Source organism: Chaetodon trifascialis, chromosome 5 (genome assembly GCF_039877785.1).
Source record: "Chaetodon trifascialis isolate fChaTrf1 chromosome 5, fChaTrf1.hap1, whole genome shotgun sequence".
Lineage (NCBI taxonomy): Eukaryota > Metazoa > Chordata > Actinopteri > Chaetodontiformes > Chaetodontidae > Chaetodon > Chaetodon trifascialis.
Genome location: NC_092060.1, coordinates 20,348,447 through 20,368,083, shown reverse-complemented (window position 1 = coordinate 20,368,083; position 19,637 = coordinate 20,348,447). Strand labels below are relative to the sequence as shown.

Sequence of the window (19,637 nt, the reverse complement as noted above, 5' to 3'; positions counted from 1 at the left end):
TAAAAACTGGCTTTAGGGAGCGTGTGGTGGCTCAGTGGTCTAAGACGGTGGAGGACGTTTCCTGCATGTCACCCCCTGTTTCTCTCTCCGTGCTTTCCATCATTCTCTGCTGCATGTGAACTATCCAACAGAGGTAGAAAAATAATCGTTTTAAAAACCTGCCTTGGTCCACAGGAAATCACTTGTTTAGAATATGTGCAGTTAAAAAAAAATCCAAACTTTGGTTAATCCTGTGATATTTGGTACCTACTGTACTGGAATTTGAATAAATTAAATGAGAAAGTATGGCATATTTAAATTTATGTGTAAAATATAGCACTTATGATCAATAAAGCTTCAACATATTTTTGACATAGTGGGGCTGTGTTTCTCAGATATCTGCTAACAGATTTAAAAATGAAATACAGAGTACTGAAAATAGTAACAGCTTTACCGATGAAATGGGTAAAGCAACATTATTATGAGTGGTAACCTGTAAAACGAGCCTCAGTTCGACTGAAAGACAATAGTTTTAAGGGGTAGGTCGTTTACTTTTCAAGTGGCTGGGCAGCCTGTCTGTGTTCCATCAGTGTTATGTCTGATAAGAGCTAAGTGCTCTCCATACCCTGGTTACTGTCCCTGGTGGAGTGTCCTTTACTGTGGTTTACCACACCTTTCATCTATCCTTTCATCTCACTTACCTTTCAGAACAGCCATGTCTAGCCTTGCTAAGGTTACTTTTGTTGCAGAGAAGGTTTTTTTCAGTCTGTCCACCAGGAATGTCGCAGCAATTTTGTTCTAAAACTTTGTACGCTTCATTATCGAGTACCGAAGCGCACAAAGGTGCAGATTTTTATGCGAACCGTAGCTTGAAAATATGCACCTGACCTACAGTTGGATGATGCATACGGACATACATTGAGAGATGCACACATGCCAGCATGGACTAAACAGAGAGGAACATGATCATCTGCAAACCACATTACCAGACAACACACTGAACCACACACACAGTCCACACTGTTTTTCCAAAGCATGCCAGTCCGTTGTGTTTGGTGAGTGTCTAAGTCATACACAGACAACGCCTTGCTGTTGGCACTCAGTGCTTCCTCCACAGGATAGAAATGGAAACTGGAAGCGAGAGGGGTGCAGAAACTGTAGTTGCATAAACATGCACCGTAACATCCAGGTGCATCGAATAGAGAGTTATAAAACGGCCTGAAAATGAATGAAAGGGTTCGATAGAGATCACAGAGCTGACTCTCGTTAAGGCTGCGCAGTCGTCACGTCCACACGCATCAAGAAGCTGGACACAGCAGACGAAAGGTGAGCTTTAGGCCTGAGGAAGACGTGATAAGATCAGATATGCAGCTGTGGTCCCTTCAGCACTGGATTTGTAAGAGAGTGTGTGCTGTAGGCTACAGGGACCCTCTTCTGTCACTGCAATAATAAGAGTGCTTGAAGAGCCACCCCGGACCTTAGCTCACATGTGTGGGTATACAGTAACACAAACACTTAGAATAATTATTTTATTTTCAGTTCTGACAGGTGACACTTTTTTCTTCTTACCTAGCAAATATTTTTTCAGGTGGATACTTTAAAAAAACTCATCTGACAGTAAATGGGAAATACTTTTGAGCTATTACGAGATCTGCTCAAAATTCTAAATAAAAGTTCGGACCTGCTTATTTCAATCTGCATCAACTTGTCTCTCTCTTATTTGAGATTAATTATGAAATTGTATTTAAATTACAGTCTCCCTAAGTGCACCATTCATAGCATTAATCCATTTTGGAGGCTACAATACAGAAACGAGCTGTGATTAACTGATTATGCAATTTCATTTGAACAGTGAATAATAACTTGTGCATGACAGTGAAAGCTTTTGTGGTTTCCACAGTTGATTAATAAACACATTTGTCTATCTTGTCCCATGTGGACTGAATAAGTAGACGATGAAGAATGATATATCAGTTTAATATATCACTCAGAGCAGCCGGAGATGCCAAAGGTGACCTCTCTGTGGACCGACTTCATAAGGGAGCCCCCTCATTCTCCCACCAGCTTTGCCAGAGTCATTAATCGTTTGAATCTTACAGTGAAGTTGCATTCAGCACAGTCCATCCTGTTTAGGTGATATGTGAATATAATGGCAGCCTACAATAGATGAAGAGTTAGTGATCATGAGGACAATAGCCTGATGAAATTGCACAACAGACCTGGTCGTCTCCTTCTCCTCTTCTTGGAGCCAAAGAGTTTGACCCGGGAGAAAACGTTAAGTCGACTGGGTTTTTCACAGCTTCCTTTGGTTTTACTGGGGCTGCTCACGCAGCGGCAGGCATTGGTCTTCTCCCGCTCCCTCGCCTGCCTTTTCTGTCTTATGAGGGAGCTGGCGATCGCTGCAGCCATGGCCAGTTTGGCAGCGCTCTGGAAAAAACTTCCAGTGAAGCGTGAAAATAATCACCACCTTTGAATCCAGAAAACTGGATTCCGCAGGGAAACGTCCAGGATCAGCGGCAGCAATCTGAGGCAACTGCGAGTCGTCAAATAACGAAATAAGTGGACTATGAAGAATGGACATAAAATAGTCCCAGTAGTGCGGTAGAGCCGTTTAGATAATGTCCAGATGAATCATTTTGTCGTGAATTTGGCCGTTATTCGGGAATTGTCCGTCGTATCCCCGAGGAAAAAAAGTGAAACTTAACAAAAACCAAAAACCACACGTTCCACCGTGAAGCTGCGCAAAGACTTTGGCCACAGCGCGTTGCATGTTCCTCCAACTGCTTCATTTTGTCGGCATCACAACAAACACGCACAAACCCAGCTTCTGTGAGAGGTTTCGCATCATCCCACTGAACTACATGGCCGCGCACATGGTAGGCAGAGAGTCGTGAATGAAGCTCACTGCGCAGCGAGAGGATGCAAACACCTGTTTGCAGGCGCAGGAGTGCTCTCTGGTTTCCCTGATCCCTCTCTGAAGCTGCTGCTGCTGCTGCTGCTGTGAGAAAGAGACTTACACCGCGCTGCAGAAAACAACCCAGAGGATTTGAGCGAAACGTTGAGGCGATCCCTTTTGTTTTTCTCCCTTTTTCTGAAGTGAGGCGACGCGAGGTGCCAACAGGAGGCGCCTCGGTTTGGATGCAGGATCCGAGCTCAGCGCGCAGCACAGGCTCGGCTGAGCTGCCGGGAGCATCCCACCGACAGCCCGGACAATGAGCAGTGGGGAGGAGGCAGAGGACAGGGAGTCTAACACAAACCCAGCGTGCACAGAAAATCTCCACATAGGCCGTCATATGAGACAATTCACATTACATGTAAGAGAAAGGGGCGTGGGGGCGGGGAGGTGGCCAAGAGGAGACCCACCAAAGAGAGAGAAGGAGGGAATACCACATGTTTGAGGTGTTTTATGAGGCAGGACTGGACAGAAAGGCACGGGGAGGAAGTTAAGAAGTGCTGATGCAGCTGGCTGTAAGGCTGTGAAAAATAAATCCCATGTTTCAAACTTGGCTGAGGGCGAGCGTCCAGACGCACAGTAGCTACGGGAATTTCATGCCGTAAAAAAGACGATTAAGTCACTATAAAAAACTCTAAATATTATTTATCAGCTATGTGTCGCCTCGACATGCAGATGACCGAGGGATAAAACAGCAGGTAGCCATCAACACACGTCAGCAGTGATGTGAATGCGGGATGGATGTAGCGGGGTCAGCAGTGAGTTTGTGGGATGTGATAAGACCTGCGTCAAAGCGATGGACCCTTCAGCATCACAGCCTCCCATTTAATTAATATTAACTTGTAATTTACTAAAATATGAATGCCTACGCCATCCCTTATTTAAGACGCCGATCTTCATGCAACTTTTAGAACAGGCCTCTACCAGTAAAATATAAATTTACATTATGAAAATGCCCGCTGAAAAGAGCGCCGGGCCAAAGGTTATGATCCGACACTGCTGTCTGTCATTCGCACCTCAGCCTGCAGAGCCTCAGCTCTGCCCGCTTTGCTCAGTCGTGGATCGAGCACAGCCAACAGCCTTAATCAATGGTGCCATCTACAGTCCCCAACCCAAACTGTAGCAGTCGTTTTATTTATGCTCTCTGATTTATACTAGACGCCTGTAACACACCTCAAGACGATGTGTTTTGCGCTGAGTAAATAGGAGGCGTCGCATATTAACGTCTGGACGCAGAAGTACAGCAAATACAGTAAATACCTATAAAACTGGACATTGAGCCACAGCGAAAGTATAAACCTCCAGCACGTGTTTTGAATAAACAGAATAGCTTTTAGGAAGAAGCAAACACTTTCAGCACCACGGACAGCTCCAAGACCCTCAGCTACCGCAGCCTGCCAAGAGAAACTAATGGAATAAAACTACGCTGAACACCACGACTGCAATAAGAAAACCCGCTTTACTTTGGATAACTTGTGAAGTTTTGTTTCAATAAAACGCAATTTAGAGTTAAAAAAAAAGGGAGGGGAAAAAAGGCAAAACGAGAGCAGCCTAAATTCAAAAACAGGTACATCAGCCTACCTGAAACCGATTTTCTCAAAGGAAAAGTCATGATTGCCTCTAGCGAAGCCGAAGCAGACACTTGGAGACTTGCAGTCCTCGGGCGCTGAAGTGAGGGCGAGTAGTGTACAATCAGCAAAGTTCAGACCATTGTCAGACAACTGTCAGAGGCGTAGAGGAAGAGAAAGCATCGAGGCGTGGCCATCAGCAGGAAGATCATTACAGGACATTAGCGACATGCCATTATGACTCCTAAAATGCTCATTAAACATTCATTTCGAGGTCTTGTTGATCCGGCAAACGCGGGCGTGTGCGCGCTGTATTGCTGCGCTCGGCGGGGCCAGATTGAAGAGGAGTGATCGAAAATGAATCCTCAGATTGGACTTCCTTCTCGGGGCAGAGAAGACTTTGCTCTCGTGTTACAAAAACTGATGTAAAATGATCCGATAATGCGTTGACTAAACCGGTTATACGGGCCTGTCTACTTTCGACTTGAAAAATATCGACGTCCAATCAACGGAGAGAACATGCATTAAGCAGAGTGTTTTTTTCCTCTATTCTGTGGAACTGGGGAAGCAGTTTTAAAAATAAATAAATAAAAAAAAACCATCCACCTGAGATTGACCAGATACATAAGATTATTTATCAGTGCTTAAATCAGTAACGTATGCAGTGTGGGCTCTATGTCATATTAGTCCAATTATGTAAAACATGCAGGTAAATGTAAAGTATGGTGTGTGACTCTTGATCTGAGTGCAGAGTTGAAAGCAGATTCAGTGATTCGCTGTATTTAATGATGGATTAAATGAGCTGTGACACAGTGGATAACTTCTGAGGGTCAGCGCGCTTTGGTGCCTGCTGTCTGTGCTCGGCTCTGAACACTAGATGGCGCAAGTGGACTGGCTATCAAGAGCAGCGCACTCTCCCTAAAGGGACAATACACCTAAAACACCTGTGCTGAACTCGAATGAATGATGTAATCACTATATTAAGAGTTGGTTCATTCACATTAAGTTATTCATATTCATTTGTGCTTTGACAGACATCACAAATGCAATCTAGTTTAATGGAGAGCTTGTGATTTAGAAACCATTATTTACTATCCAAAGAATAGTCTCAGCATTTCGTCTCTGAATGCATTTAGAAACAACTGCACAGCCTCTTTCTCTGCTTTTCAAATTCCAGACCAACTTAAAATTCACAGACTAAAACTGAGCTGTCCAATGCTGTACAAGCAGCGCACACAGAAAATGTTTAAGGGTGTTTAAACGGCATTTTTATGCACTACCTCATATTTACGAATCTCTATCTCCACCAGAGTGAAACAGCAAATCAATCAGGTCATGACTGTAATAGAATAAATATTTCATTCAGAGATTGAGCGGTAATGGAAGATGCTGACCAGTCAGCCATGAAGAAGCGGGCTTCCAATATATGGATTTACAAGGGATGTGGTTGAAATCATATAAAGCATGAGGCTCTGGAGCAATAAAAGCATCCGTTTTCCTTTTCGCTGCCTTTGATGCTGTCCACAGACGGCCCTCTGTAATGGAATACAGGATGTCTAACCTCTAACCTCACACGGTCTAAGAAAAGATGGACACCAAAGTTGTTCAAGGTTGAACGGGTCTATGTCGAGTCAATAGTCAACAGCTGCCACCTTAAAATGCAGTAGAGATTATATCTTTAGCGGCAGTCTTTACTGTCACAAAGGCTTTCCCAAAACCAAGGGAAATAAAGATCTTACCTCAAGCAACACACAGTAAAACATTTTCATTAGAGAGAAAGCAGCAGAATGAACGGTGATCACCGCAACGTAGTTACTGAAACAGCTGGTTCAGCTGAGAACGGTGTAATGTGATAAAGCTATTGTAATCAGCACTGCACAGTCTCCTCGTTTCCCTCCACCTCCTTCTTGAGCTCACAGAAATGTCATTTTTACACACTGAAATTATTTAGAAATCATTTCTCTTTCTGCCAGATTCCCTAACAGAAAAAAACCTCTCGAGCTCAGGTTCAGTGGAGATGGTGGATTTCTCTGTTGGATGAGATTTAGCTCTGTCACGTTCATAACATTTGTCCAGTTAAATTTTGTGCTATTTTTAACAACTAGCATCAAATATATACGACTATATACTACTCCCAACTAGTCTTACAATGAACATCGGTAAAATCATTCGTATTGCTTTACGTTGACTCCCATAATCTGTGACTGTAGATGTCTTTGCTTGTGTGAGTGAGAAGAGTGAGGAAAAAAATGACACTTTTTCGAGAAGGTGGCCAGAATTACTGCGCAGCATATGTGCCACGTGTAATAGTGTAAGAGCTCAGGCACGGTCGTTTCTCAATGCAGCGCTATGTAAAATGTGACTTACAGCAGCATTGCACTAGTCGAGGGTGTTGCTATACAGCACACATGCTGTGGCCCTACCTCTGATTTACACCGCAGCGTGCAGTATCCCTGCCTGGTGCTGTCCGATACCTCTAATTCTGCCATGAGCAAACACAGGCAGACAAATCTACCAGAAGCAGATCCCAGGTTTTGCTTCAGTCCTCCCACTGCTGATAAACCTGAGCCGTCATTCAAGCAGACAGCGTGGCCCTTCAGGAGGATGGCTGGCTTTATCACTGACAGTTAGGAGGGCAGAGAGGTGATGGGAGCCGGGCTGCATTGTACAGCAGTGACACTAATCAAACACCTAAGATGATGCTAAAGGAAGTGCAAATGTGTGTGGGCCTGATAATGTCCATCCTGCTGTTAGTGCTTGGCTAAGCTATGATGGAGAAGGAACAATACAAAATAGCACACAATGGCACAAGTGGATCGTGTGAGATGAGTGAAGGTGGGAGCCATACTTTAGATAGACGAGACGGTGTTAAAACAATGAAAAAGTACACATCACACATTTGTTTTATTCTAATTTCGTCACTTTCATTTGTTTTGAGAAGTCTGTGAAGAAAATATAGCTCTACTCCTCTTTCGTCTTTGTCTCTCTGTGAGACAAAAGTGGACTTCAGCTATGTTTGACTCATCTGAAGTCTACCAGAGGCTCTGCACCGCTCATTTGCAAATGAAAGTCAGTCACTGATGAACTATGCTGTCAGGAAATCAAACCTCACAGATGAGAGATAACACAGCAGCCTCTGGTTTTATTTAATGCGAAAAATGTTCCTGTCTCAACAAATACAGACACGAGTTCTTCTGTGTGACCTACACCGGAAGACACTGTAAGTAACACAAGCAAGAAAGGCACAAGGTCGTCCATACACACCGATGAACTGCCTCCGAGTGTGCCTCTGCGTGCTTCCGTTGCTTGTGTAGCAATGTGCCATGGGTACATTAATTACTGTAGTGCCCCAGAATGCCAGTCTACTGTGGCCTCGTGGGGGCACCTTCACTGTAACACACTCACACTCGCATACACACGCATACACACACGCACACATGCACACACACACACACACAGTGAGGTCTGTCAGCTTCCATCATGCAGCAATCACAGTGTGCGTAATGTGTACAATTAAGTCCAAATCTACAACATGCATGCTAAATAATTTTGTATCACAATATCCTAAACATGGGCGGCACGGTGGTGCAGCAGGTAGTACGCGTGCCTCACAGCAAGGTCGCCAGTCGGGCCTTTCTGTGTGAAGTTTGCATGTTTTTCCCGTGCATGCGTGGGTTCTCTCCAGGCACTCTGGCTTCCTCCCACAGACCAAAAACATGCTCATTAGGTTAACTGGTGACTCTAAAATTGCCCGTAGGTGTGAGTGTGAATGGTTGTTCGTCTGTATATGTTGTCCTGCAATCGACTGGCGACCGATTCAGGGTGTACCCCGCCTCTCGCCAAATGACAGCTGGGATAGGCTCCAGCCCCCCTGCAACCCTGAAAAGGGATAGTAGGGTATAGACAATGGATGGATGGAATATCCTAAACATACTGTGTAGAATTTCTAAACAGCTCAAGCTTAGATTCAGATTTGATACACGACTTTTCTACTAAAAGATGTGTTTAAGAGCCAGAACGGTGAAACTGCTGTCATAGCAAAGGCTCAGGTAGCTTTTACTGCTCCTCACACAGTTAACTGTTCAAACACAGTCCCCTGAAAAGCACCTGCATGGCTCCACAGGGACACCAAAGGTCCCAGCGCCCTGCTGCTCTTACCTTCTCTGGCCACTAGAGAGCAGGACTCCAGAGTAAAAGGAGACGGGTCTGTGTGCTGCCAAGGTTGAGCACTGTGTTGACCTTTGTATTATTAAATATAACCAAACAATTAAAGCTGCCTTTTCTTATTAATAACCTGAGGCTATCATGATAACACCCAGAGTTTAATGAATTTTAAAATTCATAGAGAAAAGTGGCCTCCAAGGGCAAACACAAAATAAATGGGGAGCTTAACCTTGCTCACGGTGCGTAATAGAGGGCAAAGATGCATACTAGGATTGTGCCCCTGATTATATCCTGATATTTCACGTTCAACTAAATTAATATCTTCCCATATCGGTGCAAACTGCAGTAGCAGGATTTTTAGTTCAAACTGTTGGTGCAGAGGGGATAGAGTGAAATATTATCAGGGGAAAACTGATCTCTGATAAGCTCAAAAGGTTTCTGCTCAACCCATTCAGCCCTCTGGCAGCGTTCTGACGGCTGTCTGCTCGCTGTGCGTGCGATGGTACAGTAAATCCACTACAACAGCAGCTTGCAGCATGCTAGGCCACCAGTGCCACAGAGATACCACGCGTTACCATGGAGACTGCACATACGTAAGAGGGCGTGTGTGAAAGATGGAGAGAGAGCGAATGTGCGCTGAGGATGGGGGTTGGATATTACAGAAGCCATCAGTCACTCAAGGGTCCGGTAGAGGAGGGGGGCTAGAATATACGGTCACGCCTGGCCGGCAGGCTCATGGTAGTGATTGTGTGATCTATCCCGCCCCGTCGGAACCAGAGGGCTGTGTTCAGGACATGAAAGCAAAGAGTCAGTAGACTGAAACTGGACGACATGAGTCCCATTATTTCTCCCAGCAGGCAAAGCAGGATGATCTCCACCTCGGGAACAAACAAGCTGAGGGTAGAGAAAGAGCCCACATCTCCATCACGGGAGCGAAGCATCACTGAGGAGCAGTATGTCACAATGTTTTATACGCTGAAGTCTCAGATGTGCTTATTATGGATCATCAGCAGTGGTTTATTATTGGTGTTTCATCCTGTGTCTAAAGTGTCATTTGTTAACAGCGTAAGTTTTCCTTTAGTCGCAGAGGAAATAACATAAAACACAAATATTTTTAAACATCAATAAGAGGACATCTGAGCTGTGCGCCAGACTGCTCCTCATTAAAACACCACCAGTTCTATCTCCATCATACTTTAAAACCCTAAAACTAATTAGGAGCAGACAGAATGCCTGGCGTTTGTCGTCTGACCGCTCACCTTTTGTATAACAACTGGCTTCAAAGTCTTCGTCTACTGATCAGCACTGCCATATTTTCTCTCACGCGGAGCGAATAGCTGCAGATATTTTTGCTGTCCAAGTGAAAGGAACACATTTCTATTTTACACATCAATAAACGCTAAATATGGCAGTGAAACATAGAACTCAAACAGTTTGAGGACTTGGGCAGCTGCCAGTTTCTTTGTACCTGTTTGGCTGATAACGATACAAATAGACGCGAGGTGCACCGCTGAATCATTTTCTCCCATTGGATGTTTATTTGAAATCTGGACCTTTGCAGCCATAAAGATTATTATCATCATCCCAGAAAGTGACGTTTAAATTCATTCATTCATGTCTTCCTCAACCCGTTTAAAAATATATGGCGTTCATATTTATGCTGTTGTTTAATTATGTAAATATGACATTTTACCACAATGGCCACTACTGTGGTTGTAATTGGCCACTGAGGACATTACAAATACAAGGACAGAATGAGAGCATATCGGTTCATCTTTCTGCTTTTCACTGAGGTTTACTGTTTTATTTGTGGTAGAAAAAAAAAGCGATTTTCCATTTTTAGTGAGCACTGATGAGACTTTCAACTTAGGGGGGCTTTATAGTGTGAGTTCATGAAAATGAAACGATGCAGGTTGAGCCAGATACGTCCTGGCTGAATTAATTAAATAACACAACATGAAAGACTTTTGTCAAAAAATTTTTTTTTTATATGTTCCTCTGCAGCCTGTACTTTCAATTACAAAATGGCAATTCACGCTTAGGTGTTTGGGAACAGATCGTATTCGCTGTCCCTGGCCGGCACTTGGTTTACCTTTAACAAAAATCGCAGAGTGAAACACAGCAAACACACCAGTGAATATAAATACACAAGTCTGACTGTACAAGCTGTCGCTTCTTAATTCACCTGCATATGAAGTCACTTCTTTTGTTGGGAAGCGCACTGTGGGCTTTCACGTGCTGTGGCCTCTTCTGTCTGTATTTTCATGTGCGTGTCTTTATGAGCACTTGTGTGTAAGGCTGCAATGACGGGGAGAAATCTCAATCAGAGGCACCAAAGGGGGTGTGAAATGGCCAGAGTTCAGACGGCAGCCTGCTTGGAATGACTAATGCTGTACCAGCGATGTGCTCTCGTTACCTCGACACATACGAGAGTGTGAAGTGCCGTCCACGCAGGCTCCCTAATCCTCTCGTCCTCTAACCAGCTGATGTCTCCTCAGACTTCAAAGATGGGGATAGTTGGTAATACTTTACTAAAAAGCTCCGAGCCCAAGACCTTAAAGACCTTGAAACCGATTCTCTCTGTTAGAAACATAGTTTGACATGTCTGCTTCGTTGAAAAAGAGGCAGGTTTATGAAACATCAGTGAGATGATGATGATTGAAAATTGAAATGCAATATCTCCTTGTGTATGTGGATGCCTGTTTGTGCGATGCGTCTACCAATTGCATGACCCCACAGTTCTCAGGCCCCCTGTGGGATTGTGGGTGAGTCGTAACCAGTGCTGTTGTAAGCCGGAGGAAGGTGGCTACAAAGCCCCTGTGACTGATTGCTGTGCGGGGAATCCTAGACGGTGTAAATACTTTAAACAGCAGCAGGTCTTACAGAACTAAAGCCACATTGTCAGGTTGATTCAATAAACAGGTCTCAGTTCAGATTATATGGAATGGTTTAGCTGAATGAAAGGCACAAGAGCGGGTTCAAACAACAACAAGGCTGACGATAATGCAGCACAGTATACTGTGTACAATCAGCTCGAAGCACATGGCGCCTGCTTTGAGGTTAGCTACAGCACCCGTTCTCTCACGTCACATGACTCTTCCGTCGGCCAGCTGAGGCAGAGCCATCGGAAGATGAGATCACACAGCAAGATGTACACACACGCGCTTCTGCTTATAGATAATTCAAGAAGCTCACGTACATACATGCATGATAGACACGCATGCATGCACACCCAGGCAGCCAGCCAGCCAAATCTAATAGCAGTCTAAATGCCTGTTATCAAAACATCATCCGGTATCTATCATAGCCAGCATCACAACAGGAGGTAGCCGGAGGAGGAAATCAAGTGCAGGAGATGCTCCCTCGCCAAAATGGATGACAGAACAGTCACATGTGTGAATCATAGATGGTGAGTCAATGGAAGCCCTTTGGCATTATCCATCACGGTGGGAAAGCGACGGAGAGACGGCATTTAGGAGTTGAAAGACCATAAATAAGAAAATCACTTTTATTCTCTTTCAAGTTATCCCTCCTCCATCGACCAGAACACACCCAGGAAATGGGCTCTCGTCACGGTAAAGAGGGACATCTGGTATCAAAGAGAAATCAAGGAAGTGCGCTGCAGCCAAAATAAAGCAGCTCAGACTTTCTCAAAGTTTGTATTCATAACTCCAAGCTAATTATACCCCGTCTAGCAAGAGCAGTCTTAGTCCCAGAATACAGTAAGTGATGTTGTCCTACATATCCCTTCCAGTATGACACATCAAGGAAGGGAATGGAGTGAGATCAAAAGGCATCATCTCAGACACCAGCTGGCTTAAACTGTCTGTTTGCTGATGGAGACACAAAGGAAAGCTCTGAGACTGGCACGAGAGCATGAGGTCACGCTCGCTTCTTTTTTAAGAGTTTAGAACTCAGGACACTTACGCGATGGACGTTTCATAACGAGGACGATGAAAGTGCAAAAAATGCAATTCTGGAAGCTAAAATAAAGCTAACGTGGTGTCCTGATTTAGAAATGGCAAGTAAACGAGGTCTTAACAGAGATGAAAACACTTCTCCTCTCTTGGTGAGAAGACACACAGACTCCTGTCTCGGTGTTTGTCGCCTCTTTCATCCGAGTATTTGTAACAGACTCAGATCTTTTCCATTAACCAGATCTCTGACCTGAGAATAACCCCATCACATCCTCTTGTCTGGCCCAAGAATATCTGTGAACATTATGCAACGAGGTCAAATGTGCAGTGCAGAGAAATGGGTGTGAACATTAATGAAGCTCATTTTAATTCGTCCGCACACGCTCTGGATTCCCCCTGCCGCTGATGCATTTCCTCACATGGAGAAGAGCGGTTCCTCACACAGGAAGTGATGAATTCTCCTGCATGGCTTCTACATCTCTGCCACTACACTTGAAGCTCAAGTGATTATGCATATGCGCAAAATTCTCAAAACGCGCGTAAACACGCCAGTGTAACTGCATGGTCCAGATTGGCACGGATTATGTGAGCGTACTTAAAAGCCTGACGTGTTAGGTGGAACAGATTGACTAAGCTGGAAATGACACGACAGGAGACATGACTCAACTTGTGGGAGTGGGTGGGTAAATAGGTCATGTTGCCTTCCCAATACAACGTCATTCCACTTTTCACTTTCAGTCCCTGGGCTTGTTAATGAAGTCAGCACACGGAGAAATCAATGGAAACGTAATGACAATGGATGGTGGTAGACCAGTGTTTGGACCATAACAGGTGGGAGGAGCTGTGCAGAGCTGATAGAGAAGCCTACAGAGGAATAGAGAAGTAGGCCAAAACTCAGCAGTAAAGCAGTGACGGCTCTGTGGTCTGTCGTGGGCATTTAATATGACATGCAACACTATTACAGAGGAGCGCTGGGCTTCATCATTCAGTCATAATGACGCCTTACACATCCATCCATCCATCCATCCATCCATCCATCCATCCATCTGTCATTGTCTATACCCATCTATCCCTTTTCGGGGGGGGGGGGGCTATCAAGGACCGCAGCACTCGTGCTCAGCTGAAACTTTATTTTACAACAAAACGCTGCAGTGGAGCCAGTTAAGTGAACATTATACCTTTTTGCTGTGATAATGCAACAAAACAGAGATTGTTTTTGCTTTCGTGCTGTATTCAAGTGCAGGTGAGATGCTGCGACATTTGATCGCCAAGAGTAGGCCGTCGGGTAGTATGTTGTTGGAAATCAAACCAGGTGTATAAACATGCCAAATGTAGATCAGAAGAGAGAGTTGGAGCCAGGACAACTAAATTCTGTCCACAGCAGGAACAAAGATAAGTAACGTAACACTGTGGCCAGCTGATTCCTCAAATCAGACTGTTCTGAAAAGCAGCGCAGCATCTTATATCTATTCCTGTCTTTGATATGGGCCACGAACAGTTAAATAGGAATGAACCGTGTGCAATATTCATGCATTCTTCAATCCTGCTGTCTTTATGAACCCATCAAAAAGGATGAAGAGGGATCCAAAAAATCCAAAGCCAGCACAGCAGACTTCTTGCTGCAGTGCACGCTGTATGTGTATGCATGCGTGTGTGCTGTGCAGCCCTGGCGAGAGAAGGGATCTGGGGGATTTTGAGGCAGTTCTGCCTTTATCTCTGCAACAATTTACTTCCCGGCTCACAAGTCCCACCTGTATATAGGCTGAACAGAAGATTGCTTTGTGCGCATACTGTATATAATGTCCTGTATGTATCCGCATGTGTGTGCTTGTATTGCGGTCTTTTACGAGGACTCCCTTCTGCATAGGACTGTTTGAAGGTCAAGATTAAAACCAATTCTAACCTTAAGGGTTGGACATATAGTTGAGGGCTAGGGAATGCATTATGATGATACAACATGCATGTGTATGTGTGTGTGAAGCTTTGTATGTACAACCTCGCGTGTCTCGGTCTGCATAAAACCATAGATGTCTGTTAAACCTACTCCTGCAGCATCCACCTCCACCATGTGTACACTTATCTCTGCTCAACCATTAGAGTCCATAAGATCTGCGTTCCAGATCCTGTCTGTCTACGGTAGCAGAGTCCAGACGAAATGGCTTCTCTTACCCTCTAATTATTTAGTTTTTAGACTGAATCTGGTGGAAATTTGTGTGTGTTGTGTGTCTTTAAGGCACAAATTAAAGAAATTCAACAACCTCATAAAATCCTTACAGTTACTTGCCAAATTCAGCATAACTATATGTAAATAAACTAGATGTAAAAACATGTGCTGATACCAAGCACAAAACAGACAGATGTGGCAGTGATTTTAGAGATGATAGTGAACAGAGATTGCATGAATTCATCACTCTGTGTCTAACTGAGGTTAAGTGTGTTCTTTGAAAGACCAATAGGGGAACAGTAACAACCACAACAACCCCTGTGGCGTGCAGTAAGTCAGAGGTCATGCTTTGACATGACTGAATGATTGCACTGAGACCTCTGCTACCGATTGAAGGATCAGCGTAAATGACTGGAGCCTGTATCATATTACCGGGTCTAACTTCCCCAAGCAGCACAGCTGCTGTGGTATTTGGTGTCTGAAGCTCTGCTTTACAGAAGTAGCTGCCACAAACATGCACTCGTATTCAACAAGTTGTAACAAGCTTCTCTCAGTACTGCCGGATTTGACCTCTGATAGGCACCATCATCCATGGTCGACGGGTGTGTTTGTGATTGAGGAGATAACATGACGTATTAACCAGTGCTTTGGCAGTCCGAATGCACAGATTAGAGATGGGAGGCTGCGTGACACTGGCCTGTAGTGATGATGGTTCACGTGTGATCATCAGTACTGCTGAAGGACTGCCTCCCTGTCTGCCTGATTGCTACCCATTACATCATACTGAACATGCATCTGCGGCCTGTGGCATCCTGCGCACACACACCAGCAGACCAGAGCCGAGAGCCGCTCTTGGTGTTTTCACCGTCACATTGAAAACGACTCCTTTTCGTACAACATGCAAGTAACATGTCGCCTTTTTGTGTTCACATTTTACCTCACAACACATTTTTTTTTACATTTTGTCTTAAATATTTGTGTTTCTTTCCTTCTGTGTGCATGCCTGTGTGTGTGTGTGTGTGAGAGAGAGAGAGAGAGAGAGAGAGACAGCTGTCAATATGTGCTGACAGGGCCTGATGAGATGTGCGATGTCTAATTATCTCTCCAGCCAGAGGATTAGCGAGCTAACACTAATGGCTGCCATAAGGCCGTAGGTCCCGGAGAACACACACACTCTGACACAAAGCTTAAAAATGCAAATGAGACAAGTGCTACCAGATAATTCTCCTAACACAAAGCTGATGAATCTGGTGCATTTTTCAGGACTTAAAATTAAGGGTCTGATGTGGTTTTGAGAGGGAAAAAAAGGACTCTTGATGGGTCAATGGTCGGAGTAGAAGGCACTGGGGCTTTTGGGAGGACATCTGGCTGAGTTGTCAGTAGGGTTGAGCGATGCATGGTTGGCTGTGTACTGGTAGAATAGTGAGTAGTTTGCCTTCCTTTCTGCAGTTGTGTGTACGTATGAGAGTGTGCATCCTGCCGTGCCTCACCAGCACCTGACAGCCGAGGTTCAGCGCAGCCGCACGCACGCACGCACGCACGCACGCACGCACGCACGCACGCACGCACGCAACACCTCTCTGTTTTTCATTCAGTCCGCTGCACAGGCCTGTCCCGCTCGGTCACTCGTGTGTGCAATGTAAAATTAGATTTGGGTCTAAGATAATGACTCGCAGGCCTCATGTTTACCACATACTGATGCAAGACGCCAAGCTGAGGGTGTGTGTCTGCACATGAGCCCTACACTCTGCTGCACCTCGTTGGAGATAACAGGCACCTCATGCATGTTGTCATGGAGCCGGCCTTGTCCATTTCCAATGTGTGATTTCCATGAGTCGATGTTGGTATGTTCGCTGAGAGGAAGGTGCGCGTCGCTCTCACTCATCTGATCTACATTTATATGAGCTGTGAACTGGTGATGTTTGAGAAACCATGAGTGTTTGGTCCTCCTGTTCACACAGGTTTTCTGTAAGGGGCTGTCAATTCCCTGACCTGCCTGACCCTTTAAGAAGGAGTGCACCTCCCCTTTAAAATGTTTTTGTGCCTTATTTTTTTCTGCTATAATGGAAGGACATGTTTACTTATTTTCAACTTCACTATTAGCATGTATGCTTTGATTATGTCTCTTGAGAGGATACATTTTATTAATATTGATGATGACTGATGCCATCTGGGTTAAAGTGGCACTAATTGCAGTCATCCTCCCTGATTGGCCACAGACAGCAGGTGACAGGGCGTAAGAGGTTATGGAGGACAGTGAACCGGTTGGTCTGTTATTTAATTCTCCAGGAGAATGGAGGAGGGCCAATGTTTTTTGTACTCTAAATGTGTTTTTCCCACTAATTTTCTGCTGAGGACCCTACATGATAAACCTAATGAAATTGTTTTTGTGTCTCTGTTGCATGACCTGCATGCTGTTCAATCCTTCCCACTCACACTGCCAACCATCATTAAGTACAACACAGGCCAATTGAATTACTTTGCACCAGGGCTCATTTGACAAACACCTGCAGAGGGTAATGGAGGAGCGCTGTACACCTTAGTGAATGGTAATGCATGCTTGGAGGGAGCTGATGAAGGGGAGAGGACTGCCAACTGGGAAAGCACTGTTTGACAGTTGAAGAATTACCATTTCATTAACAGTGTGCATTATTTATGTATAACCCAACTATTGTCCCTGCACATACATTTACAATGACCTTGAGCAATCACAGCTCTATATTTAAGAGTTTTCATTAAATATTAGATCTCCTTTTTGATATATATCTTCTCTGACATAGATTTCATTTTATTTAAAAGAAAACTTGGATCAGGGTGTACCCCGCCTCTCGCACATTGACAGCTGGGATAGGCTCCAGCTCCCCCGCAACCCCGAAAAGGGATAGTCGGTATAGAAAATGGATGGATGGATAAAACTTAGATCAATGCGGTGATTAAAATGCAAATCCTACATTTGAGTCACAGTGAGAGGTCTGAGTATTTGAACTGTACCACATACATGCGCACACCTGCCTATATTACTATAGAATGGGCTTCTTGTATTGTCACTCAGATGTGCAAAACTGTGCTGGAGTCATGTTAAGCAACAGATCAGGGGTGAAACATAACTGTAAACGTAAGTGCAGAATACAGCTAGTGTAAACAGCCATTATAATCATAATGATTAAATTTATAATTTGGATGCTTAAGCCGTTTTTTTTTTTTTTTTTTTTTTTTTTGCTGTTGTGAAGTTAGGGAGGAGATTGCACAGTACACAGATCACTGAGTAGGCATTAAATTGGCTAAGGCAACTGTTGAATACCCTGGACACTTTCCAGACATTTAACCACCACTGAGAAGAAAGTAAACAAACACTCTGTCTCTAGTGCAGCACGCAAAAATACAGCTAAGAACGGGAGACGGGGGAAGAAGACAGAAACTCTTTCTGGCTGGCACAGCATTTAACAACAGCGGTGATTCTATTCTTGATTAAAGGTTGCTGAATGTAAGCTGAACAACTTTTCTCTAGCGTCTGCCAATATCAATATAGAGTATATCCTCTGTATGTGAGGGAAAGCACGACATTTCTGGTTTTTAATCTGGGTTTCATCAGGTTTCCTGGAAAAGCCGAGCCTCCTCTGGGGCTGACATGATGGGAGAAATTGGGTGTCTGTATGAATCCCAGCTAACATCAGCCCTGGCCGGCAGACTGAGATGTAACATGCAAGCACCCCCAACTGTCTATATGTGTCAGAGCCAAACTGGCCTATTCCCTCGGCCTCGGCCAATGTGGTGCTTAGGCAGATCTGGTGTCCCCTGCACACGCTTTGGTAGTCTGGGGGACTTCTAAGGTCTGACATCTTTAGTGTCAGGGTGCCACAATTAAAGAGTTCAATCACCATTTTGCACATGATAGCCCTGAGATTGCAGCGTGATCTGATTAAGTACTGGCACTCAGGTTGGTGTCCAATGGTTTTTAATAAAATACAATATTGCTCCATCATGCGGTCTATTATTCTAATTGTGTTTTTCTCTTTTTTAAAAACAATAAGCTTTACATACTCCAGTAGAGCAGTGGTTTCCAACTAGTCTTTGTTCTGGATCCACAGTCATTAAATATCTCCTGTATGTATTTTCTGTATTTTCTCTCACAGAAGCAATGGAGGGTATAAAAAGCAAAGCTATAATATGTGACGCTGCTTAAAAACAAGATCAGTGTTTGTTCACTGTTAATATATTATATCTTCTAAACATTTTCTTTATCCCAATAAATTACACTATTTCGTGTGTATCTGTAATCTCTAGCCAGGCAGCTGTCAGGAACCACTTAGCTGCTGTCCCATTAACGTGGTGCTGACTCAGCAGTTTGCCTCATTGCCCCAATTAAATAGCTTAACGCTTGTTTACTCCGGGAAAAACTTACACACTGCTTATGTCACAGTTACTAAAACCTGACTACTCCGCTGATCGTTGCTGTTTAGCTCAGATTTAGAGCCAGCATGTAGTTAAACAGGAATTGTACTGAGTGAAACAATAATACTGCATATCCATTAGTGACATAAGCTGGGATTTTAGTGTCAAGCTGTGTGAAGGTTTGTCATATCTGTGTCAAGCAGTGGGAGTGATGGGAACTGTCTGTGTGCAGAGTAAAGCTGATAATGTGGAGGATAACGACACAGGTTGCATTTGGTTATGTGGCATTTAAAACAGAATATCACTACTGTGCATCTTTTTAGCCTTTTTTATGTAATAAATTGTAATTATTTCAAAGTCCATTAAGATGAGACAAATGTTGGAACTGCTAAAAGTTAGCCTCAAAGCATGCAATGGAAACGCACCACACATAATACAGCCTCACTCGACCGATGTGGACTGAGATAAAACTTCTCATTGGTCAACAACTGCATACCAGT

The 19,637-nt window shown here is 44.1% G+C and overlaps 1 protein-coding gene across 3 annotated transcripts in view; it reads right to left on the bottom strand.

The window, feature by feature from the left end:
• fgf13a (fibroblast growth factor 13a) overlaps nt 1-19,637 on the bottom strand; it is a 97,312-nt gene that overhangs the window by 26,798 nt on the left and 50,877 nt on the right. Inside the window, exon 1 of one of the 3 annotated variants that reach the window (XM_070962159.1) lies at nt 2,199-3,424. The exons of the other annotated variants lie outside the window; for them this stretch is intronic. Coding sequence (XP_070818260.1) covers nt 2,199-2,388 — 190 coding nt within the window. The 5' untranslated portion in view covers nt 2,389-3,424. Of the gene's footprint in view, nt 1-2,198; nt 3,425-19,637 lie in introns of those variants that run through there. 3 annotated transcript variants of the gene reach the window in all.